The sequence below is a fragment of the Hydra viridissima genome, unplaced genomic scaffold (assembly GCF_058129835.1).
Source record: "Hydra viridissima isolate aposymbiotic clone 2 unplaced genomic scaffold, HvirCarnegie_v1 scaffold_6, whole genome shotgun sequence".
Lineage (NCBI taxonomy): Eukaryota > Metazoa > Cnidaria > Hydrozoa > Anthoathecata > Hydridae > Hydra > Hydra viridissima.
Window position 1 is genome coordinate 7,843,398 of NW_028324305.1, and position 24,853 is coordinate 7,868,250.

A 24,853-nucleotide genomic window follows, 5' to 3' on the forward strand; every position below is an offset into this window, starting at 1 on the left:
AAGCAAAATAACCATCAAAATGTCTGTTTTTTTACAAAATACAAATTTATTTACGGCATCCCTTAAAAGAAGATATATGTTGTAAACTGGAAGTGTTGATGTACATATTAGGAATCTATGCGGGAATTTTCAGATCGTATAATTAATCATGGATGAAGGCTATCTAAGAGTTTGTTAGTTGTTTTATCGATGACCTAGAAACCATTATGAATTTCAAAATATATTATTGTCGGTGCCATTATATGATTCGATGCGTAAAAATAAAAGTAATAAGATTATGTTGTAGGGTCGGTAAATTTTGTTATTAGAAAAAATTATTATTTATTTAAATAATAAATAAATAACTTTTGCACAATTCGATGATCACTGTTTTATTAAACTAAATTTTTTTAGATTTAGAAACAGTTAATCAAGAATCAAAACATTCGTCTTTAAAGCAACAACTGAAAAATAACAGTAATCGATCAGTTTCTTGTGACAAACAAGGTAAATGGCATCAGCTGATGAGATCTAGTTTTGTGAAAAACTTTTATCTTCCTTATCATTTTCCTATGAACATATCTTATCACTCACACTACAAATCAAGAGTACCAGCTAACTTTGATAGTAAATCAATGTGCCATTGTTCACGACAACTTCTAACAGAGCAACTTTGTGATTGTTGCATATTTGCAGTTCCATTGATGCAATGTGTCGAAAAAGGTGAATTAAATGAAGACATTTTGGCTATTTTAAAACCATACCAATGTCAAGTTTGCATTGAACGATTTGGTGACATTAACAAACTTTTACAACACTTAATATCACATGCACAAAATCAAATTATTGATATTATTCCTAGAGAACTTTCTTTAAAACAATTAAAGGATGAATTAAGACTACGCAGTAAAAGTACTAGTGGAAACAAGGCAAAGTTAATTAGGAGATTAGAGGGCTTTTTAACTAAATAGATAAACCTATATATACAAATAGGTATGCGATCATTATATGTATATTTTTCTTCTGTTTTTACCTCTGACATGGTGTCGGTACACCCATAAGTTATTATATATCAATGTATATTAAATACAATTGTCCCTTGAGTTCAAATATTTAGGCCTTAGTTTATTTTTAAGTTACTGTTTAAGCTACCAGCAGTGGAACAAGGGATTTTCTACAGTGCATATAACATGTGATTTTACTGATTTGACTAACCAGACCTGTATTTTACGGGGCAACAACTAGTTATATGTATATTAGGGTTCTGTTTGTTATATTCAATATCAAATGCCCCTTCCAAGAGATCAGCATTCGATTTAATTGGATTGATTTGAAATAAAAAAGATGGTCGTTTTTACTAACAATAATAAATAACTAACTTTTTTAGTAGTTTACATAATACAAATAAACTAGAGATTTTAAGTTATTTACATAATACAAATAAACTAGAGATGTAATAAGTTTATTAAAAAAATCTAGAGATGTTTCAATTTTAATTCTATAAGTTATTAAAAATAAAATAGAGATGTTAAAAGTTTATTTTAATGAACTTGGAGTGTCTATGGATTTACAAATTAAAAACAAACTTGTTGATAACCTTTTTTTGTCATATATTTAAAACATTTATTTTACAACTTTTTGTAATACATGGCTGCTTTGTCTTATAAACATTTTAATTTAAAATCAACTTAATATTAATATATTAAGTTGATTTTAAAGTTTTAATATATATATATATATATATATATATATATATATATATATATATATATATATATATATATATATATATATATATAAAGTTCACAAATTATTGATTTATTAACGCTTGTAATGAAGTATCAACAACAAAATAATCTGCAGTGTATCTTTGAATGTAAAACCTTAATCTTATATATTGTGTGATGTGTGAGTATTCAAATTGAATTGGAGTGTTTTCAGTTATTACAATCTCTGCGCTACCATTAAATGCTAAGCGTTTATTTTACTTTCCTTCCTGATTAACTTTGTGAAACATCCTTTCTGCTAAAAAATTTGTTCCATCAAATCGACAAGGATCAAAAACTTTTTTAGCTGCTTCTATGGTTGTTATTTTCATTAGGAGTTTTTTCTTTTGTTATTGTGTGTCTGTAGCATGCTACAAGCACAAACATACGCTTTCATCAGAGTTACTATATTTTTCATAACTCCCCATGGAATAAACAATGAAACTGAAGGAGCTAAACCAGTCGTCTTTCCTTTTGCTAGTTTACGAAGAAATGCTTTACCGATTTCTTTTAGGTAGCCATCTATTATTGGACCACCCAATACCAGATGGCAATCTACATCTCTCTCAATAATATCATTCATTTCATCTCCACCAAAAGATTTTTCACTATGAATACCATTAATTATTTCTTTAGTCCATCTGGGTTGGCGTGTTCCAACCCTCAGTTCTTCTTCAACCCAAAAATTATTACCTCGCTTTATGGACATATTTGAATGCTTAAGACTCCTTAAAACTTGAATGCTTAAAACAGATGGAGTAAATGTGTTTACGTTACATCCGCATAATAAATAATTTTTTAAAATCTCATAAATCTTAGCTAGTGGGAGGAAAACAATCAAAAATAACCGCCGTGGTCTGACATCAGTTTGGCTTAAGTTAAAACTAGAGACCGCCGATTCGTTACTGTTTATCGGTTTGCGGATTGTGCACCGAATTATCTATGCTAAACGGTTCAAACTACTTACGGATTGATTTGATCCGAAAATAATTTATCGGAAAATAATTCGTTAAAATTTTTTCGGATTATTTTTTCGGATTGCAATCCGATTCGATACTTTCGGATCGGATTGCAATTCGAAAAATTTTTTTCGAATGGACCGTTCCCTCTATAGAAAAAAACCGCGGTGCATTTTGGTCTTTGTATTCACCGAAAATAAACAAATTATCAAAACATATTATAATGTCAGCAATAAACAAAGTTAATAGCTATGAAACTAGTTTGGAAAATGATTCAAATACTGTTGATATTGATCCATGTTTTTTTAAAAACATCTCAATCGCTACTCAACCAGTATTTCGAGAAATATCTAGTCAGTTTAATCAAATAGATGCTGAAGAAGTTGTACAAGAACAAAGAAGCACTTGGTCAAGATGTCTTTCCTTACTACCTAATATAAGCCAAGAAAAAATACACAAATATTTAATTATAGACGATAGTTCGACTGATTTCGGAGCTAGAGGTGCTTCAAAGCATAAAATCTCTGGGTATCAGCTATTTAAGGAGAACTTCGTTAAAAATTTAGTTGTAAAACCTAATGTCAAGATTGAAATAAATTCTTTTCTTGTTAGAGCTAATGTTTCAGCTTCAATGAAAAAAAATCAGTACCTTATTTATGTACATTTTTGTCAAAAAGAAGGAGATATTTTGTATGCTAAATGTAATTGTAAAGCTGGTATGGGAGGATGCTGCAAGCATGTTGCGGCAGTATTATTTCAGTTAAATGAATATAAGCAATTAAATTTAAACTCTGTACCATTCGATAAAACATGCACAGAAGTGTTACAACAATGGCATGTTCCTGCTGAAGGAAGAAATTCAGAACCAATTAAACTTTCTAAAGTTTCCTTTGAAAAGAGTGATTTAGAAAAGGATCTAAACAACTCACGAAAGCGTCCTTTTGTATCAGGAAATAGAAACTTTTGTGCAACCCCAATTTTTGCACATAATCCAAGCGATGAAAAAATTAAAAAACTGTCTGATAGTTTATATAATCTAGGAGAAGGAATAGCATTTGCAAATCTTTTAAAAGGAAACAATTATCATTCCACGTCCTACTATGAAACATCAATATCTGAATATCAGCTAAATGTAAAAGAACTCGATTTAAATTCTGATGTTATGTTTAATCTTGTTGATACCATAATTAATGGATTTGAAGTAGAATTCAGTGATTCATTTGAATTTGATGAAACTAAATTAAAGTTTATTACAAAATATTTAGTTCTATAAAAAGAGAAAATAAAGACTTTGGAAAGAGCTACTTTATCACAATCTACAAGTTTATGGCTTGAAGAAAGAAAAAAACGCTTGACATCTTCAAACTTTGGTTTTGTTATTAATAGACAAAAAAGTATATTTCCTGCCTCTATTTTGAATAGAATTTTGAAAAACAATAAAAAAAGCTCTTGCAACAAAGCTTGTAATTGGGGTAAAATAAATGAAAACACCGCAATAAAAAAGTATGAAAATATAAAAAACGTATCAGTAACGAGATGTGGATTTATCATAAACCCAAAATGGCCTTGGCTTGGTACAAGCCCTGATGGAATTGTATTTGTAAATGAAAAAATAAGGGCTGCTGAAATCAAATGTCCTTATTCAAAAAAAGATTTAACTATAGCTGAAGCTTGCCTAGATAAAACATTTTTTCTTTCTGTTGTTGATGGTAAAACAATGCTTAAACAAAATCATGTTTATTTTTATCAATGTCAAGGTGTTATGGCATTATTAGAGGTCACAGAACTAGATTTTATAGTTTATACTGAAAAAGATGTTTTTATCGAGAGTATTAAATTTCTTAAAGAGCAATGGGAAAAAACTACTTTACCAAAATTAACTAAATTTTACTTTGAGTTTATGCAAGAAAATATATTTGCAGTTTAGATTAATTGTTTTTATATTTTTTACAAACATTTTATTTATCTGAAACAAGTTGTGGCAAAAAGTTTGCTAAATAACAACAAATTATCCAAGTTTTATTAATTTCTGGTGCCATAGACAATTTAAATGGTGTTTGTAAAATGTGATAATTTTTTATTCGCTGTATTGCTCTTTCTACATGAATACGAACAGCAGCAATTTTTCTAGTTTCATTCTCATCTTCTAGACTGAGTTGAGCTTTTCCATTTAGAAATGGTGGTATATTTAATGAAACGTTTTCTGGTAAATCATCAGCAATATCAAAACCTCTATCTGCCATTACACTGTCTCCTGGTTCAAGCAGGTTGTATATTCCACAATCTTTAGTAATTTGTTTGTCTGAAAAACGACCACAGTATAAATCAGAAACAAAAGTTATGGCTCCATTTGGTGCTATTCCAATTAATCCTTTTGCTGTATTTTTATGTTTATAATTAGAAAAAGTTGCAGACTGGCTTCGAAAAGATGTAGGCATTTCGATAAACAGTTCAGTGCAGTCTAAGATTACCCTTGTTGATTCATATTTTTCTTTAAAACATTTTGGCATTGTTTCTTTTACAGTTTGTTTTGTTGCCCAAATTGGTAGCATACGCATTTGAGAATGCAAAAAATCAGTCCATGTCACTATGATTCTACTAACATGACTTGAGGATATGTCAAAGCGCAGTGCCATGTCTTCAACCAAAAGGCCAAGTCGAAATCTTGTTAAAACTAAAAACAATTCAGACTCTGAACTCATTATGCGTTCTCTTCCCTTTTTATTGTAATTAAAGTCTGTTGTTTTTTCAATGTTTGTATTTGACCCCCAATATATAAGTTTGCTTGCAGCAGGTTCTAAATATTCTAGTAAAACTTTAAATAGATTGTATGATTCAAAGCCAGTATAAAATTTAAAGTGGGCTTGATTATGTTTAAATCTGTCAACTGTAAATTTTAATTGATTGATAGTGTGATTTTGGTTCATAATAATATTTTTCATTTCTTTCTTTTTAGTATTTATAATGTTCAGTTTGTCCTTTAGGATAATAATTTCTTTTTTTAACTTTTCAGACTCGGTTTCTTCAAATGAAAAATTAACATCATTTTTTTCGTTTTCAATTTCGTCTATTTTTCTTTTATATCCAATAGAACTATTTACTGTGATTCTTGGTTTTTTTATGTTGTCTTTAACTTGTTTTGACAGTAAAGATGGACAGTTGTTCATATAAGTCTTTTTTCCTCCTGTAAAGTGAACTGAACAAACCCGATGAGAAGTAGAAGGAACAAAGTTTTTCCTACTAATTAAAGATAGCCATTTTTTTCTCAAATTACTTTCCTTTGGGATGATGTAAAACGATAAGTTTTTGTTTTTGAGCGAATTATTGTTGCATAATGGAACACAACAAGTTATGCCACCGCGGTATTTTGTTGTTGTTGTTGACTCAACAGTAATATCTTCTTTAATAGAATGAGTTATTAGTTTATCACAAGATATTGTATCATTTGAAATCATTTTGAAAAGTCTTTTTAAATTAAATTACTTGACTGTTTATTTTAAAAAGCATTAACACAGATTTGTTTATTTTCGGTGAATACAAAGACCAAAATGCATTGCGGTTTTTTTCTATAGAGGGAACGGTCCATTGGAATCCGAACTGATATTATTTTTACGGATTTATACGGATTCAGAATAAAAAAAGCTTTCGAATTAAGATTCATTTTTTTTTATTTATAATATTCAAATATACAATGAAACGAAATGATTTCCTTGTTAAGAAATAAAAAAAAGTCAAAATCACACTGAAAGTTAATCATTTTCCAAATTCATTTCCTGGCCACACAATGTCTTGAATTTTACTGAGTTGCTTAGTGCTCTCTTTCATATATACCAACATCTCAACCTTTGAGATTGAATGATTGGTTCTTCTAGAGCTGTATATATTCCCTGCTGTTGAGAAAACTCTTTCAGATGTTGATGATGCAGCAGGTATACAGAGGTTTTTTCTGGCCAGCCTTGACATTATTGGGTAAATATACTGGTTTTGTTTCCAGAATTCCAGTACATTTGTATTTGCTGGAACTGGTTTTGAATTTAAATACCCCTCAATTTCAGTAGAAATGGCTTTCTTGGTGCTTGTTTCACCTCCAGGATTAATGTAGCCTGCACCAAACACTTTCTTCCTCAGTTGTTCAGTGAAATCAAAGTCGTCATCATCTTCATCATCCAACATTGAAGGGGAAGGAGTGCTTTGGCTAGCCAAAATTTCTTTTTTTGACAGTTCTTCCATAGCTTTTTTTACTGCAGTTTTGACTACTTCAAAATTTTCCCCCTCATCCACAAAGCACATGCCCTTGCTGTTAGGATCTAAAAAATGAGCTATAGAAAATTCAATATTCATCAACTCCCCTTCGAATCTTTTGTTTAGATCTTCATTGAAGTAGTGAGCAAGCTCTGATGACACCTCGGTTTTTGGCTTGATCATCTCCCTTGCTAATCTTCCTCTGATGTTGTATAGGCAATTAATAACGGAACAGATGCTAACATTCTTTTCACTGCTGCATTTCTCAGAGAATTCTGAAAAGCCTCTCAGAAGCCGGATGACAGATTGAATAGATTCCACTTCATCATCTGTTGGTAAAAGATCTGTCAACTTACAACCTCCAGAAACAGTAGGGTTCGGATTCTTTAAAGAATGCATCGCCGGAAGAAGATCCACCACAGACTCCATTTGATGGAGGTCAGAGTTCCATCTTGTGGGGCATCTCTGTACTAACTTCGTTCTGGAGTTTTTAAAGGCTTTGGCAGCATTAACTAAAGTCATAGCTTTTTGAGAGGACTGGTTGAAGTGACCTACTAATTTTGTTATTTTGTGGTTGAGAATTGACCATTTTGGACATCTTTTATCATCGACAGCACCACTGACAACTAGATTTAGACGGTGGTCGACACACCAAATTGCACTTTGAACCCCAATTGATTTCCTAACACCTGCTTGGACATTAGCTGCACCGTCGACTGTTATCCAGGTTTTGACTCCAAAATCAAGTTCCAGTTTGTTGATAGATTCATTGAGCTTCTTGGCAATATTGTCGGCAGTATGTTGTTCGGGGAAGTAGGACATTTCTACCAAGAAGCGCTTTAATTGGAACTTTGAATCTATATAGTGGAGTGTAAGGTTCATGAAAGACAAATTGGTGTGATCAGTGGTCCACACGTCGGATGTAAAGGCCACTCCATCAAGATTTGACTTGTCTGAATTGAAAATGTTTTTTACTTGTTCCTTGATGAATTTAAAAAGGAGAGGAATGTATTTTGTAGATATATTCTTTGCTGTAATGGCTCTGAATTGACCGTTGGTTGCAGTTCTCATCATCCGGTTGAATGCGTCAGTTTCTACAATAGAAAATGGTTGAGTGTCCTCAATCACCCATTTAGTAATGTCAACAACAGTTCTTATTTGATTGATGTCAGTAACTTCCCATTCAGGTTTGGTAGCCTGTTTTCTGCCTTGCAGTGTCTGTGTGTTGGAAGTGCCACAAGTTCCACTTGGTCCAGGCTGTGGCGATACTAGTGTATCTTTTTGTGTTTGTGGACATCTCCTCTTTTTTCCTCTTTCTTGTGTTTGTTCAAAATCTGAGTCTTCAGAGGCAAGCTCATCAAAAATGTCTGGTATTGTTGATTTTTGCTTGTCTTTCCTTTCTAATTGTTTATATAAATTCAAGTGGACTCTTTTCAAATGGTTCCTTAAAGGACTTGTGGTGCTTTTATTGATTAAGTATATTTTGCCACAGGTCTTGCATTTTGCCTTGTTTTCCTCCACATTGTTGAAGAATTCCCAAATATTAGACAGCTTAGGCATCTGAAAAGAAAAAAAAAGTGAAATAAAAAAAAAAAAGAAACGAATCGGATTGAGTTTGCCATATAGGATCGGACGAATATTTCGGATTATTTATTGAATTTAAAATCCACAAAAACGGATCAGATTGTTAATAAGGATTACTTTTCGGATTAAAAATTCGAAAACACGGATCAAATCACATTTTCGATTTACTGACTTTTTATTGAAATATTTGCCTCAATATTTCCTTAACATTTGCCTTAATAAAACGTGATAGTTTTTGATGCATACAAACAGTTTCCGAAAAAGAACTAATTATTTATTAAGTTATTTGAAAATTTTCCTTAATATTCGTCTTAACAATAAATGATATTTTAGAGGCATGCATAAAGTTTTCAATAAAAGAACTAATTATTTGCCTTAATTATTGAAACGAGCGTAACAATTTTTCAAACTAGTTTTTATCTCTATTTCTATTTTTATTTCTGTTAATATTTAAGTAGAAGAAATATTACAATATAAATTTTATCGGACCAATCCACTAATTGAAGCAATCCGCAAAGCGAAATAATTCGCAAAGGAATTCGATCCACAAAAAAAAAAAAAAAAAAACCGCAAAAATTCAGTTTGAAATATTCTTAACTTTTAAATCAAATTAGTATAATATTGGCTTACCGTAATAAATGTAGGTGAAGAATAGTAGACTTGATCTGTTGAACGAATTGTTGTATGTTAAGATTTCCAAATAGAACTGATTGAAAATAAAAAAGAAATCCACTATTTATAGGACGCGCACATAATAAAAACGTAATTTTTTTGGACCACACCATTTAATGGTGACGCGAACGGAACGCGATTCGTATAATTCGCTAAACGAATTAAAGTTAAATTGATTAGTAAAAATTTTTCGGATTAATAATCCGAACAGCAAAAAAAAAAGTCCGCTAGTGGTTCGTAAAAATTTTTCGGATTGATAATCCGAACAGCGAAGTGAATCCGCAAAAAAAAAATTCGCTAGTGGTTCGTAAATTAGTTTTCGGATTATTAATCCGAAAAATTTTTACGAACTGACTATTTTAATCCGCAAAATAAGTCGGATTGGCTTTTAGCGGATTTTACGAACCGAATCGGCGGTGCCTAGTTAAAACTGTAAAAGTCGTAATCACCAAACTTGCGCAGTTGCGTTTCAAAAAAACTTTCCTAAGTTTTTGCGTAAGTTTAGCACTATCGGTATTCACCAAACTGAAATGGTTTCACCAAACTTTTTAGAAACTTGCTCTCCTCAATTTTCGCAAGTAAAGTTAAGTTTGTAATGAGCTGCCCTTAACTTTGGCGTAACTTTAAAATCACTAAATAATGAGAATGGCATTACATTATTATGATGCATATGTAATTCTATTGTCAGATTGATATATTATTAGGGATCTTAACATACATAAATTATATATATTATAAAAAGGTTTAATAATAATCATCTTAATATAATTAGTACAGGAACGTTTAACGTTTAACGTTTAATGTTTAACGTCATTTCGTCATTAGTTGCTAGGCTTTGAAAAAGCACGTTCTCTAAATGCACGCGGCCATTGGAGAAAGATCTCTTAAACGAGTTGAAACTTTTTTCCTTTTGGAATTTAATTATTAGTTTAGATATATTACATAAAGAATCATATTAAGATAAATGATAATCGTTAAGATCATATTATAATTGAAGTACGTATATAAAATAGTTTGGCGCTACTCAACTTTCTCCCCCCCCCCCCCCCTAATTTTATGATTGATTCTGATAGAGAATTTTATGCTGATTCAGAAAAATATAAAAACATAGACCTGAAAATTAACGGAAAGTTCTCTAATTCGAAGTCAAAGTTGTAAAAAATCCCACTAAAAACCCTAATATTCGCCATTTTGAAAATAAGTTAATGAACTTTTAGCTGACAAAAGCAATACATTAATAGCAAGGTTTTTACGTTAAAAAAGTCGTTAAAGTATGTTTATCTTGCGCAATTTTTTGTGGCAATGAAAATAGCCGTTTTTTGATTATTAGAGAATAAACTAATTTGCAAGTAATGTACTTTTGTAATAAATTTTAAAAAAGAATTCAACAGTTTTTTTTCCTAAAAGAAGAACTTTTGAAACTCAGTTCATAGTTGTTCTATCACATGTAAAATTTAGAAAATGTAACCTTCAAACCGTTTTTTTTTATAAAAAAAAACCAGCGTACGATACAATAATAATTATTCATCAATTTTTCTACATTCTCAAATTCTACTTTCAACCTTTATTTGAAATCTTCTAATAATTTCATTTCCTTATAACACTTTCGTTACCATACTTTAAAATAAAAATGCTAAGGCTTATGGAAACCAGGTCTGTTTATTGCGCAATGTAACGGTAATTAATTTTCGTTAAAAATGAAAGCGTTTTAAAAAAAAATGGCGAATATTAGGGTTTTTAATGGGATTTTTTACAACTTTGACTTCGAATTAGAGCACTTTCCGTTGATTTTCAGGTCTATGTTTTTATATTTTTCTGAATCAGCATAAAATTCTCTATCAGAATCAATCATAAAATTAGGGGGGGGAGGGGAGAAAGTCGAGTAGCGCCAAATAGTTATATATACATTTTTATTAGATAAAGTAGAAAGGATTTAAATTTTTATCAGAAAAAGTAGAAAGGATTTTAATCTTTTAAATCTTTTGTATTTTGTTTGTTTTAGCTTAGCGGTTTTATTTTTGATATTTTATTTTTTAGAAGGAAAATAAGGGTATGGATGTTATTTAAAGTTATACTAATGCTATTTCCATAAAATGGTTATTACTACTTTGAAATTACTACTACTTTGAAATTATTACTACTTTGAAATTTCTGTGATGCTATTAACTATTATTGTTCTTTTTTAGAAAATTTAGAAAAATAAATTAAAATTTTGTGCCAACATTGACATGGCATTTCACATGTTATAGTATGTAATTTTTTTCTTCACTCTTTTATGGCAAAAAACTGTTTCAGCAATATGCTATTGATGCGTATGTTAAAATCAAAGGCCAGCGCCTTGCTTTCATCAGAAATGACCAAAACAAACTGAGAAGCAACCAGTATAATGTCTTACATGAGCATGTAAAGAATTAAATGCAATTAATAGGTTGTTAAAAGATATTTGCAACAACAACTTTCCGTTCGGAGGAAATATCATTCTTTTTGGTGGTGACTTAACGCAAATTCTGCCTGTTGTGAAAAGAGGACAACCAGCTGAGATAGTAGAATCGTGTATAAAATGTTCTTTGCATTGGCAGTTGGTACAGAAGTTTGCATGAACTGAAAATATGAGAGTACAAGATGGGGAAGGTGAATTTTCCAATTAGCTACTAAAACTTGGGAATGGAACAATACCTGTCAAAGAGGAGGATCCTTATAAAAGATGCATTAAAATACCAAATCAGTGCATTATTAGAGAAAATAAATCGATTGTTGAAAAGATTTTCGGAGATGCTGATCAAAATGATTATTCTAAATGCGTGATTTTAACACCAACTAATGTTGATTCATTATCAATCAATGAAGAAGTGCTTGAATGTCTGCCAGGTGAGGTCAAAATTTATTTAAGTGCTGATCAAATTAATACTGATGACCTTAATGAAAGAAATGATCCTTCAGGTATGCCACCTCATTGTTTAAAATTGAAAATTGGTTGTGTAATAATGCTACTTAGAAATTTAGATCTCAAAGCTGGGTTATGCAATGGTACTCGAATGAAAGTTTGTGCTCTTCAAAATAATTATATTGATGCAGAGGATTTGACAGGTGTTTCTGGTGGTAAACAGGATTTTGTTCCTCAAATTCAGTTGGCTCCATCAGGTTCTAATATACCTTTTGTTCTGAAATGTCGCGAGTTTCCTGTCAGATTGGCTTATTCAATTACAATTGATAAAAGTCAAACATTTAATAGAGTTGGGGTATATCTCAAAAAAACCAAGTTTCTCTCATGGTCAACAATATGTTGCATGTTCAAGAATGAGAGCATTTAGTAGTTTGTTTTTCAAAATTAATAAACATCTCATTCAAAGTGTGGTAGGTGAAAAGTGTTACACAAATAATGTTTCATTTTTTAATGTTCTTAATTTATAGTCTTAAGATTTTTATTTTGAAAATTTACTGTTTGTAAGTTGTGAGCACATTTTGTTTGTATAAATTTATTTATTATTTTAATATATATATATATTTTTTTTTTCACAGTTTTTGATAAATATATCTGTCATTTATTATTGTTATAAAATATGTTTATTTGTGTTATATAAAACCATATTTGTTTATAGTTGTATATATGTTTAAATTATATTGTTTCCATGTTTTCAAAGTGGTGTGACTTGGGATTATGTTGAGCATGATTGATAACCTTGCCAGCCAAGCGATGTATTTATAGCAGAGGTGTGACTTGGCAGCATTTAGTGCCAGGCAGTGTTACTGCTTTAGAGCTAGGTTGTGTTGTCTAGCCTTTTTTTAATTATTCTGTAAACACAATGTCTGTTAATGTTTAGCATAATGTGTATGAGAGAGTATGCAACCTTGATCTTTAAATCTAGGGTGTTTTAATGTCCTAAGTTTGAAGTAATTGAATAACAAATATTGAATATAAAAACAAATATACTTTATGTATTTATATGTTTAGTAAAAAAATAAATATAGTTAACTTTAATTTGGTTTTCTAATTTTGCCTTTCATATTTTAATTTGGTTTGTTATTTTCGCTGGATTTTAGAATCAAGAGTGTAAATATTCTATTGTTATGTGTTATTGTTGTGATGTTTTGTGTTCAAATTCATTTTTAACAATAAACACCTTCATGTTGGTGTCTATTGTTAAAAATGAATGATAGGTAGTTTCATTATTGAAACTTACTGCTTTTATTTATTTACTTAAAGCCAAGACAACATTATTCTAAAAATGCAATTTATATCTTAATTTGTATTTTTTTTTATTATTATATATATTAGTATTGTTAATCCTTTTGTACTTCGAAATAGATTTTATAGTTAAATTTTTGATAAATGTTTATATTAACTGCCATGTCAAAATAGGTTACTATAAATAGGTAAATCGATTTTCAGTTTTTATGTGGTGTTTTTTTTTTTTTTTTTTTTTGGTTTTTTTTGGTTTTTTGGTTGTTTTTTTTGTTATGGTATTATAATACCTTTTTTTTTTTCTTTAAGATTTACGATTGACGCATTTATACGATCTATAAAAAAAACCTGATTACCTTTTATTGTAAATTTTTGTCAGTTAAAATGATATAAATATATGCAATTAGTTCAATTTTTAAAAATCTTCTCTATTTTATTTCTAATTATTTGTTTTACGTAACTTTGGGGATCTTTTTAAACGGGGGGGGGGGGGGGGGGGGTTAAATTGTAGTTTAGCGCATTTGTCAAATATCGAGTTACTTAAGTTTTGTAAGGTTTTAAACTAATTAATTATCTTAGTTTGCATTTGCAACACTTTTGAGGAAAGAAAAAATTCTTATATATATTAAAAAGAAAAAAATTGTTATACATGTAAATCATTGTTTTACATTTTATTATTCTGGTAGAAGGTCTTCATCAAAAACTTGATAACTTTTAATAAAGATAAATGTATTCTCCTTACCACCATTAAGGCAAAAACGGGGAGAGGGGGGTCCTTTATTAGTGTCAAATTATTAAAGAGAGTTAAATTTCGAGTAACAAAAGGAATTTTTAATAAATGGTAGCAAATAACCGTTTACTAAAAATTACACCATGTAACAACATTTTTGTTTATGTTAATTTTTTAATGTTTCTTACATAATTTTTGTATGCTGATTTCAGTGGTACCATTGGTTTTTCTCTATCATCAAGATTTCCTGAGAAAAAGCATAAAGTATATTTCGGAGTTTTCGTATATGTGTAATGCAATTAAAACATTATATATATATGCTGATTTTAACTATATTCGTGTGTTTATTTTCAGTTTAACTAATTACAACTGTTACATGAAGTGGTGAATATGTCTAGTAGATCCTGCAAGCTTTGTCCTGACTCATTCTGTTATGTTTGTGGTTACTATATTAGTCCAACACAAGCTAAACATAAGATTGTCAGTGGTACAAAATTCTTTACTGCATATCATGCTTATTTTGGCATGGCTATGGGAGATCAGGACAAATCGTGGGCACCACACTACAGTTGTGGTAGCTGCAGATCAACTCTGGAAGGATGGCTGCGTGGAATCCGAAAGTCAATGCCCTTTGCGATTCCGAGAATATGGAGAGAACCGACGAACCATCATGATGACTGCTTTTTCTGCATTGTTGACATTTCAAAGTATAAAAAACCGAAAGATAGGCTGACTCTAGTTTATCCAAGTACACCATCTTCTATTGGACCAGTTCCACACAGTGATGAATTGCCTGTTCCTACTCCACCTCAATCCGAAGAAGCAGCTGCATATCATTCTGAAGTAGACTCACCGGATGAACTCAATGATGACTGTGATTTCAGGGAACCGAATGATTCACCTCATTTCCCTATCCAACAAGAACTTGATGACTTAGTACGAGATTTAGGTCTCACTAAATCAAATGCAGAACTTCTGACATCACGTTTGAAAGAATGGAATTTATTAGATCCAAGCTGCAGAACCTCGAAATACCGAAAAAGACATGAAACATTCGCATACTTTTATGTAGTATCAGAATCACTGTGCTATTGTCATGACGTTCGTGGTCTTTTCAATGACATTGGCATTGTTCACAATCCTGAAGAGTGGAGATTATTCATTGACAGCTCAACAAGAAGTCTAAAGGCAGTTTTGCTCCATAACGGAAACCGATTTCCTTCGATTCCAGTTGCTCATTCCGTTCATCTAAAGGAAGACTATAAGAACGTGAAGTTGTTGCTTGAGAAAATCAACTACGACAGTTACAAGTGGGATGTATGTGGAGAATTTAAGATGCTAGCATTTCTTCTCGGTCTGCAAGGAGGATACACAAAGTACTCGTGTTTTCTTTGTTTATGGGATAGCAGGGCTGCAAACCAGCACTTCACAAGACGTGAGTGGCCAGTGAGAGAACATTTACAGCCTGGTTCGCACAATGTTATTAATCAATCTCTGATACCTGTTGAAAAGATCTTACTACCACCCCTTCACATTAAACTTGGTCTTATCAAACAATTTGTCAAAGCATTAAACCCAGATAGTGCAGCATTCCAGCATATTCGGCAGATGTTTCCAAAGGTGTCAGATGCAAAAATTTCAGCAGGTATATTCGTTGGTCCACAGATTAAAGTTATGTTGGCATGTAAGGAGCTTGAGGACAAAATGTCTGCTGTTGAAAAAGAAGCATGGACTGCATTTAGACATGTTGTTCATAGCTTTTTAGGCAACAATAAGAGTGATAACTACAAAGAGATAGTGGAAAACTTAATTGTACGGTACGCAGATATGAAATGCAGAATGTCAATAAAGCTGCATTACCTGCATTCACACTTGGAATTTTTCAGACCAAATTTGGGTGATGTGAGTGAAGAGCACGGGGAACGTTTCCATCAGGATATTCTTGCAATGGAGAAAAGATACCAGGGCAGATGGGATGCAGCTATGATGGGTGACTACATCTGGTGTTTGATACGCGATGACGAGAAACTTCATAAAAGAAAACCTCGTTCTACTGTTCACTTTTAGTGTTTTTTGAGATTGTGAGAGACTGTTACAATACAATATAATGTAACATGATTGCAAAACGATTTATATTAATTATATGTTTAATTGATTTTTTTTTTTTTTTACGACCAAACGATTGATGCAATAAAAAATCCAATGTCATATTCAGACTCAGCATACTCAAATTAATTAAGAAACATCAAAAAACTTTGATAAACAGAAATTTTTTTTTTTTTTGTTACATTGTGTTATTGAAACAAAGAGGCCATATATAAAAATGGTCAGATTAGTGCCATAAATAGCAATAGTCAAATGGTCAGATATTTTGAATAAATTTATTTAGTTGTGTGCATTTAACAACAATTTCCTGTGTTAAAGAAACATGTATCAAGGGGATGCCAAAGAATTATCAATTCATGTAAAATTTACGTTCGCTTTATATTAATCTTATCAATTAAAGTTCACGTTTTAAAAATATAACACGAATTTAGCTTTACTTTTTCGTCAATTTAAAGCATGAGGAAGTAATATTATTTTGTGTCAATAACTAAAAACGTATTGTTTTGAACTTAGTAATGTCGAGGAAAATGGTTCTGCCTTACACTGATATGACCTATTTCAGTTGTAAATTACTCAATGTTAAATAATTGGTAAATTACTTTACCTCCGCATATTTTTTAATTTGAAGGCGTTTTTCTAAAAGGGTAATAGTTAAGGTTTTGCAACTTTAAATTGTGGAAAACAGCCACTATAAATTAACAGACCGACCATAACCCGTATTACGGGTTGCTTCTTTGCTAGTTATTAGTTAATACCAAAAAGATTAGCTACAATCTTATGATTCTTTATTGTTAAACATGCTTGTTATTAATGGATTGTTACAAATGCAACTTAAAGGTGGTGCTTTATACAGGGTTTTTATTCAACCTAAAATGCCTAGCAAACCTAAAGGTAGCAAAAATCCCAGGGAAAACCTGGAAAACTTGGTTTACAGAAGAAAAAGAAAAAAGAAATAAAATAAAATTTATTTTTTCTCTATATGGAAATATGAAACTTTATTATTGTGTAGCAAAAATCAAACAAACCCTAATTTTTTTAACTTAGCATAATAGATTGTCAAAAGATTAATTTTTATACTGCACCCTCCTACTCTTCCTAAATTGTGATTTTATATTTTTGCAGACTTTTGGTAAGGTTACTGTATTTTTCAAGTTATTTAGAGTTTAACCTTGTCAAAGTTCACTTTTCTCTCAGATAACTAACTTGCTTTGCTTAATTAAAATATAATAGTCAATATGTATATTTCGTTCACATGTTGTTTCATGTAATTTTAGGTGACACCTCTCATGGAAGCCAGTCAAGCTACAGTTGCACACTTCGCCAGTTTTACAAATATTTTATTCAGCACTATCATCACCTTGTCAGATGGTATGATAGTCCAGAGGAGATGGCTGAAACAAAGAGAAAGTACTTTCAATCATTCGGAGTTAAAGGTCTCCTTGGAGTAATAGGTGGTACAATGATACAAATCAAAGGATTTACTATGGCTGATGAGCCAGCATATATTTGCAGGTAAACTCATCATTTTAGTTTAATACCTGATCATTTTGATTTGATACCTGATCATTTTGATTATATTACTTTAGGTCATTAGTCAAAAAGTTTAAAGTATACACTGCTTGGCCTACTTACACAGGCATAGTTAACATGAGAAACTTAAAAAGCTTTTGTTTCACAGATTTATTCTGTCTCTGTATGTTTGCATGTAATGCATGCAAGGTTCAAAAAAAATATTTCTGCTCTATTATTCTTTATAAAAAAAAAACTATATTTCCTTTTTTTTTAGGTGCTAATGCTTTTTATGCTGTATTTTATTTCACATTATTATGTTATTATAAAGGGCTTCATGTTGTTAATAGTATGTAAAAAAATATATTTGATTTATGAAGAGACATTTCTTCAATTTCACAAAGTGCAACATGTTTATTACAAAAGTTGAAGTTTTTTTTAATATTTTAAATACCACATCATAGTTCTTTAAAGTTTGAAAACATCAAGTTAGTTAACATAAGTGCTAAACTTAAAACAATATTATAATATAAGGTCATATAGTTTAAGGTGAACAGCTGTTCTAACATGGTGTCAATGTTTCCCAAAAAGGTTTTAGCTGCTCTAAGGATTTTTAAAAATTTTAACATTTTGAAGATTTTTAGCTTCTTTTTTTTAAAAAAGAAATCCTGTTTTGAACTGTCAGGTTGTCATTGATGCTGATGGAAAGTTTAGAGATGTTGTTGCAAAGTATCCTGGATTGTGCCGTGATGCCTTTATTTTTTCTAATTCTGCATTAAAACAGACATTAGAATATGATCCAAATGCAGGTTTCTCAAACCAACCAAATTCGACTTGGTATTTTAAGAAGAGCACAAACCAAAAACTAAATATTTGCAATTATAAAGAAGTGATTGGAGTCTGAGAACAAGAATACATCATAAAGTTTGCCCAGGGCAATGAGTCAATAAAATAGTATTAACATCAAGAATGACATGTTATTCTTTGTTTGTAAATGAATAACTATGTAATGATAATGTTATGTATATATATATGTGCATGGCCGCCGAGAGGGGAGGGTGGACGGGGAAGATTCCCCGGGCCCCGTGTATATACAAACAATTTTTTTGAACAATTTTTAAAAAATTTAAATAGTTTTGACTTTTAAAAGATTTAATTAATTTTCATTTTTAATTTTCAATGGCTAGAGCACGCTTCTATTGGTCCTGGGTATATAATTGATCATAATGAGGGCCCCTTAAGAAAATTTCCCCAGGGGCCGAAATTTTTCTCAGTGGCTATGTATATGTGTATATATATATATATATATATATATATATATATATATATATATATATATATATATATATATATATATATATATATATATATATATATATATATATATATATATATATATATATATATATATGAGCTTTTTCACTGCAAGAGGTGTTATTTTGTGTTACATATATTTTTAAATTGTATACAGTTCAGCCAGTTGTGTCCATTATCCTTGACATGTAATAAATAAATCATAGTCTTTCAAATAAGCTTGATATGTAATTCAGCTGATAAAAATAATAAATTTGTACTTGTCAAGTAAATCTCTGAAAGGTCAAAAAAGCATTACATGTATATGGTTGGTTAAGTTGTATGTTAAGCAGTAGCTTTATAAGAGTAAAGATTGCGTTTAAATTTTTAGTAAACTCCATTTGAAAATATTCTTCTAAAATTAAACGTTCAACTGAATAAATTTATATATTATTAGCTTTTTATATAGTATTAGCTTTTTTAACTTTGTTATTGTTTTTACTTTTACTATTTAGTATTGTCTTTACTTTATGCTGCTTTCCATCTTAACAAAGCAGTAAAATCAACCGATGCGGATATTGAAGAGGTGATAAAACAATGGTTAAGATATGGATGCGATCGTGATAGCGGAAGGAGGGCGGGAAACAGGAAAAAACTAAAGAAAAAAATCCATAATGAACAAGAAAGCGATGAATTTTATGAGAGTAGTGATATATAATTTGTTTTCTTTTGAATAATATAATCTTTACCATGTTAAACGGTGTTCTTTCTGTATACGTATTGCCTTTAAGCGAAAGGGTTTATCTAAAGAATCTATTTAGAATGCTACGCCAAGTATTTGGCATTTCTATATAGAGACGCAACGTCGAATCAAAATAAAATACGACGTTGATTCAACATAAAATACAAATTTGAATCAACATAAATACAACATTGAATCAACATAAATACAACGTTGAATAAACATAAAATACAACTTGAATAAATATACAAAACAACGTTGGATCAACATAAAATACAACGTTGAATCAACATAAAATACAACGTTGAACAAACATAAAATACAACGGTGAATCAACATAAATACAACGTTTAATAAACATAAAATACAACGTTGAAACAACATAAAATATAACGTTGGATCAGCATAAAATACAACGTTGAATAGGCATTATATACAGCACTGCGCCAACGTAAAATCCTACACTGTACCGACTTAAAATAAATGTTTTTCCAACGTTGGATTTTTGTTGTTGGCGACGTCGCATTTGTAACCATAATGATATAAAAACAACGTTGGCAACCGACGTTGGGCCAACGCTCCGCGCGACATTGTTCTAATGTTTTAACAACGTTTAAGTGCTAGCTGGGATAGCAGATAATATTGAAAGGTACAAATTTGATGGCAAACCTCATATACAAATATAAAATTACAAAAATGCCACTAATCCATGTCTGTTTGGTAAGATACTTGGATGACGAAATTATCAACATAATTCCACCATCTAAATATCATCTCTATGAACACCTTCTGATCTTCCCTTCAATTATAAAACTTTAAAAGTGTTTCTAGAAAGGAAAACTGAATTCAGACATGGTTTTAAAGGTGCAAATGGGAGGCGGAAGCCTCTGGAGGAGGAACACTCTACGTGCAAAAAAATCTTAGGGAAGCGGCCGCCAATGGCTTCCGCTTCCCAAATATGGTCTTTCGGTAAAGTTACTCTGCCATTATTAACTCTGTTTTGGGTGACGCCTTTTCTGTTAACAATCACTGAACACTTTTCAATTCAAAATTGGTTCAGTAGATCTAACTGTTCATAGTAAAGGTCTGCATTCACAGTTTGTCCAGGTTTCAACACTTTAAAATGAACAATTCCACGGATTCTTCACAAAACACACAAAAACACCCTTTCGGATTGTAAATCTGAATTAGAAGTCCGGCACACAGTTGGACGAAATCCCGATTTCGTGGCCAAAAGTCAAATTTTTGAGTTTTATATTTTCGTCTTTTTACGTTCAGATCTTGTTTACAGATAGTCCTAGAACAAAATTCCGAACAGGCCAGGTATATAACTGCTCTAGGCTGGCCTGGACATCAGTTGACATTTAGCCTCCGTTCAGTACGCACTAAACAAGTGAACACGTCGAAAAATTCTTGCCTGTTTTAAAGTGCTGTTAAACTGAAGAAACTATTTCAATTGGAATTCGGCAAAATGGAATCACTTTCTGGAGGCATGTAGAATATATCGTTATGCACTGTTATTGCTAATTCTAATTTTTTTAATATTTAAATCACGCGACAAGTAAACATAAAAAATTGTAAATCTTTTATCTGAAATCAATTTTCTAATGTCGTTTTAAAAATTTAACCGCGGTTATCCACCTTCTTTTGACAAGGAACTGATAGTGTATAGTGTTAAATATACACTATATTAAAAAACTGGCTGCCATTGAGTGCCATTTTAATAGTGAGACAAGTTTTTATGGAGGAATGCGTGGTGCGACATTATTCTATTAACATAGATTAATGTCTGAAAATGGTCATGGAAATTAGTGAATTAACATTATTTAATGGCACTAATTACATTTTAATACAATAATTTATTATTTTAAATATATGCTTTACAAGTTACTTCTCGTTCCGTTTTATGATAATCTCAAAATTTTATAAAATTCTCAAAGAGTCCTCAAAGAAACTCTCAGTCATTATAACTGTTTTTTTTACAGAGACTTCCAAATCTTCTAATATGGAATTGTCAAGAAAAGATATATTCTTTAAGGTGAAAGATAGTTTAAAAAAAAAAAGTTAATTCATCGTTGATATTTTGACAGATGCAATTTTCAAAAAAACGGAACATGTAATACAAGTAGGCGAAGATGAAATGTCATTATCACGGTTATTTGCAAATTTGCGATTGAGATGGAGAGCAGCAGGAATATGGAAAGATTTTTTTTTGAAAAAAAACGAAGAATGATTGAAGGGGACCGTACAATTTTCAAAATTATCCAATACTGAATGCACAACACCTTAGAAGATCTTGAAGAATGATAATAAAAAAGGAACATGTGGACGACCTTCGCAATCCTTTGCTTCATCTAGTGATTGATCAAAGAGGCGAAAAACTCAAGAACTACGTTCTACTTTTTCTACAGAAGAATTGGCATATGCTGCTCAAATGATTTTAAGGACTTCTGGTCAAGTACATGCTGCTCAAGTTGTTAAAGATGTCACGTTAAGGTGGTAGACTGCTAAAAAAAAAATTTTAAAATCTGACATTATTCCAATTGATTTTCTCATTTTAAACACGATAAATAGGATTAAAAAGAAAAAAAAATTTTTTTTTTTTTCCTCTTTCTAATCTTTGGGCAAATTTAAGTGTTTTTAGGCCTAAAAAGTGCAAAGTTCTTGGAAAAGATATCTCAAAAAGTAAAATATATCAAGTCTCAAAATTTTACAGTTGTGTACCTTTTAAGTAGATAAATGTCCTGAGATAAACAAAAAATTTGAATCTTTTTCAATTTCGATGCACCATAAGCTTTTTCTATGCGTCTAAATTTAGGCCAAATTCCTGACCCCAAAACAGCCCAAAAAATTTAATTTTAATTTTTATTCAAAATTTCTTTATCTCAGGACATAAAGCTCATAAAAATGAACATCTGTACAAAATTTCAAATCAATTGGACAAATACAGCTCCCGCAATCTTATCCAGAATATGAAAAACTTTACAACAGAGAAAAATGCAAATAAAACTTTATATTTTGAAAATACAAATATATTAACACTTGAAAACAGGTTAAGCCCCCCCCCCCCCCCTTTTCATGTAATGTTCCTTCTTCATCATTGTGCTTATCATCAAACCCCTTCCTTGTTGCTCTAAGCTTTTTTCTTTGTTTTTTAAACTTTTCAGATGATTTTATGTCCATAAGCTTTTCACGTAGCACATCACTATTTTGAAAACCGTTTTTAATAAAATGTCCTGGTAAAATTCCTAAACTGTGAAGAACATCTATCATACCAGTTTTACCATCATTAAACTGTATGACAGCAGATGCAACACTAATTTCAAGTAATCTATAACATTTACGTTTTTTGCTTTTAGACTTATTTCTTCTTTCTGCAGAACCCATGTTGATAGTATGCACTTTTATCGAGTTAATATATAGTAATAAACCAATTCAACAACGTTGTTCTTTCACACCATGTCATTTAAACATAGAAAAACAAAAAACAAAGAAGTAGCTTAGATTTTGTAAAATTTGAGTGCTTAGATTTTGTAAAATTTAGTTAAAATTGCCTTATTTTGACGTTGCTATGAGCGTTGCTAGGGGAAGCAAAATCACCCTACTAAGTTTAAACTGTTTTTTTAGGCCTTTTTATGTTTTTTTGTAAAATAATATGTATGTTTTTAAAAACAGCAATAGTTAAAGTTTTTAACTAATCAACTTTTGAAAAACTACTTTTTTCAATGTTTTTTAGCAGTCTACCACCTTAACAACCCCTCTCGAGCATCAGGAAATTGCCCAAGAGACCGGCAAAATCTCTACATCAAGGAGCTTTACAAGTGTTAAAACAAACTGAAGTCACCAGACAAGAGACAAGGAACGATTCCGATTTAGATAGAAGTGGTTCAACATCAGATTCCGAATCGAATGATTCGAACATTGATGAATATGACATACGTGTTTTTGTTACTAGGATTAAATAAACAATTTTTTTACGTATATGTGACTTAATCTTTTACCAATTTAAAAATATAATAAAACTAAAATTACAAATTTCTGTTTTTTTATTCATAGCGTAAATTTGGAAATAATTTTACAATGTTTTTGCTCTAATTTAACTCCTGAATCATAAGCAATGACCTCGAAAACCAAACTTCATTAGATTTCATATTTTCAAAGTATGAACAGTTTTGGCCGCCATTTTGGAGCCTCCATTTTGAATTTTTTAAATCTGACCTCAGATTCGCAATTAGCGACCTCGAAAACCCTCGTGTAGGTAATTTGGGAAATTTGGCCACGAATCGGGATTTCGTCACACTGTGCGGCAGTTCAAAGTTCCTACTCTCAGTTTTATGGCAAAGAATATGTGGGAGTTGATTGATTGGAGTAATTCACAGCGGACGCAGCCACCACTAAAAATGCAGCACACTGTTGAGCAATAGTTGCAACAACGGTTTCTTCTTTTGTTTGTGGTGAAATGTAAAGAAATAGTATGATGTGTTCGTCTGAAAAATATGCCAATATTTAACACCAAGGCACATTATAACACTAATAAGTACAATTTTTGCTCTGTCTGTTAATATTATGTAGTGAATGCACCTGTTCAATTCTAAAAGTCCTTTAGAATAACCTGTTAATAGACAAATAATAATGCATTCAAAAGGAAGGATGCTACAAATCATTGTTTGAAATAAAAAATTTCAAATGTGAGAAACTCTAATAATTTATGTCTAATTTGGCCAAGAACTGCTGCAGGGAGTAATTTTTGTCCCAATTTCGGTCATTTTAGTCTCATTTTTTTAGTTAAAAATGAAACTAAAATGACCGAAATTGCTATAAAATAATATTCAATAAATAATCAGAGAGAAAATAGAATTTCTAAAAAAAGTTGTTTTCAGTGCACCCTGTTATACGATTATGTCAAACACAGTTTAAAATTATATTCTTTGCTTTAATTTTAAGGAGTCGACTCTATTACCTTCTGGGCTTTAATACTATTAAGCACTTTTTTAAGAGTTCTAAAAATACTAATAGTAAGTGTTTTTTGTAGCTCATTCACATTAAAAGATAGTTAAATAAATACTCATCAAAATGGAACAACTTCGA

At 30.8% G+C, this 24,853-nt stretch overlaps 3 protein-coding genes and 1 long non-coding RNA gene across 8 annotated transcripts in view; 2 read left to right on the forward strand and 2 right to left on the reverse strand.

Moving 5' to 3' along the window:
* LOC145190308 (transformation/transcription domain-associated protein-like) overlaps positions 1-24,853 on the reverse strand; it is a 101,074-nt gene that overhangs the window by 63,276 nt on the left and 12,945 nt on the right. The gene's annotated exons all lie outside the window — the stretch shown is intronic.
* On the reverse strand, positions 4,663-6,877 carry LOC145183241 (uncharacterized). The gene is made up of 3 exons (XM_090091445.1): positions 6,747-6,877; positions 5,806-6,169; positions 4,663-5,682 (listed from the first exon to the last, which is right to left on the reverse strand). Exons 1-3 carry the CDS (start codon positions 6,875-6,877, stop codon positions 4,663-4,665), a joined length of 1,515 nt encoding a protein of 504 aa, XP_089947571.1.
* LOC149886850 (uncharacterized) lies at positions 11,225-12,520 on the forward strand. The gene is made up of 2 exons (XR_016453502.1): positions 11,225-12,070; positions 12,206-12,520. It is a non-coding gene; the product is annotated as an uncharacterized LOC149886850 (long non-coding RNA).
* On the forward strand, positions 16,943-19,791 carry LOC149886851 (uncharacterized). Of its 2 annotated transcripts, none has more exons than XM_090091005.1 (2): positions 16,943-17,733; positions 19,539-19,791. In XM_090091005.1, exons 1-2 carry the CDS (start codon positions 17,474-17,476, stop codon positions 19,570-19,572), a joined length of 294 nt encoding a protein of 97 aa, XP_089947131.1. In that variant the 5' UTR covers positions 16,943-17,473; the 3' UTR covers positions 19,573-19,791. The 2 variants fall into 2 exon arrangements, with proteins under 2 accessions (XP_089947131.1, XP_089947129.1); XM_090091003.1 differs by lacking the exon at positions 19,539-19,791 and adding an exon at positions 17,808-18,778.

Coding starts and splice junctions, on each gene's coding strand:
- LOC145183241 (XM_090091445.1), bottom strand. CDS start 6,877: ATGTTGGATGATGAAGATGATGACGACTTTGATTTCACTGAACAACTG. Junction 6,170..6,746: donor ATTTCTACTGAAATTGAGGG/GTATTTAAATTC, acceptor TAATTTAAAAAG/ACTTTTCAAAATGATTTCAA. Junction 5,683..5,805: donor TAAAAAAACCAAGAATCACA/GTAAATAGTTCT, acceptor ATTATCCTAAAG/GACAAACTGAACATTATAAA.
- LOC149886851 (XM_090091003.1), top strand. CDS start 17,474: ATGTTGTTTCATGTAATTTTAGGTGACACCTCTCATGGAAGCCAGTCA. Junction 17,734..17,807: donor GAGCCAGCATATATTTGCAG/GTAAACTCATCA, acceptor ATATTACTTTAG/GTCATTAGTCAAAAAGTTTA.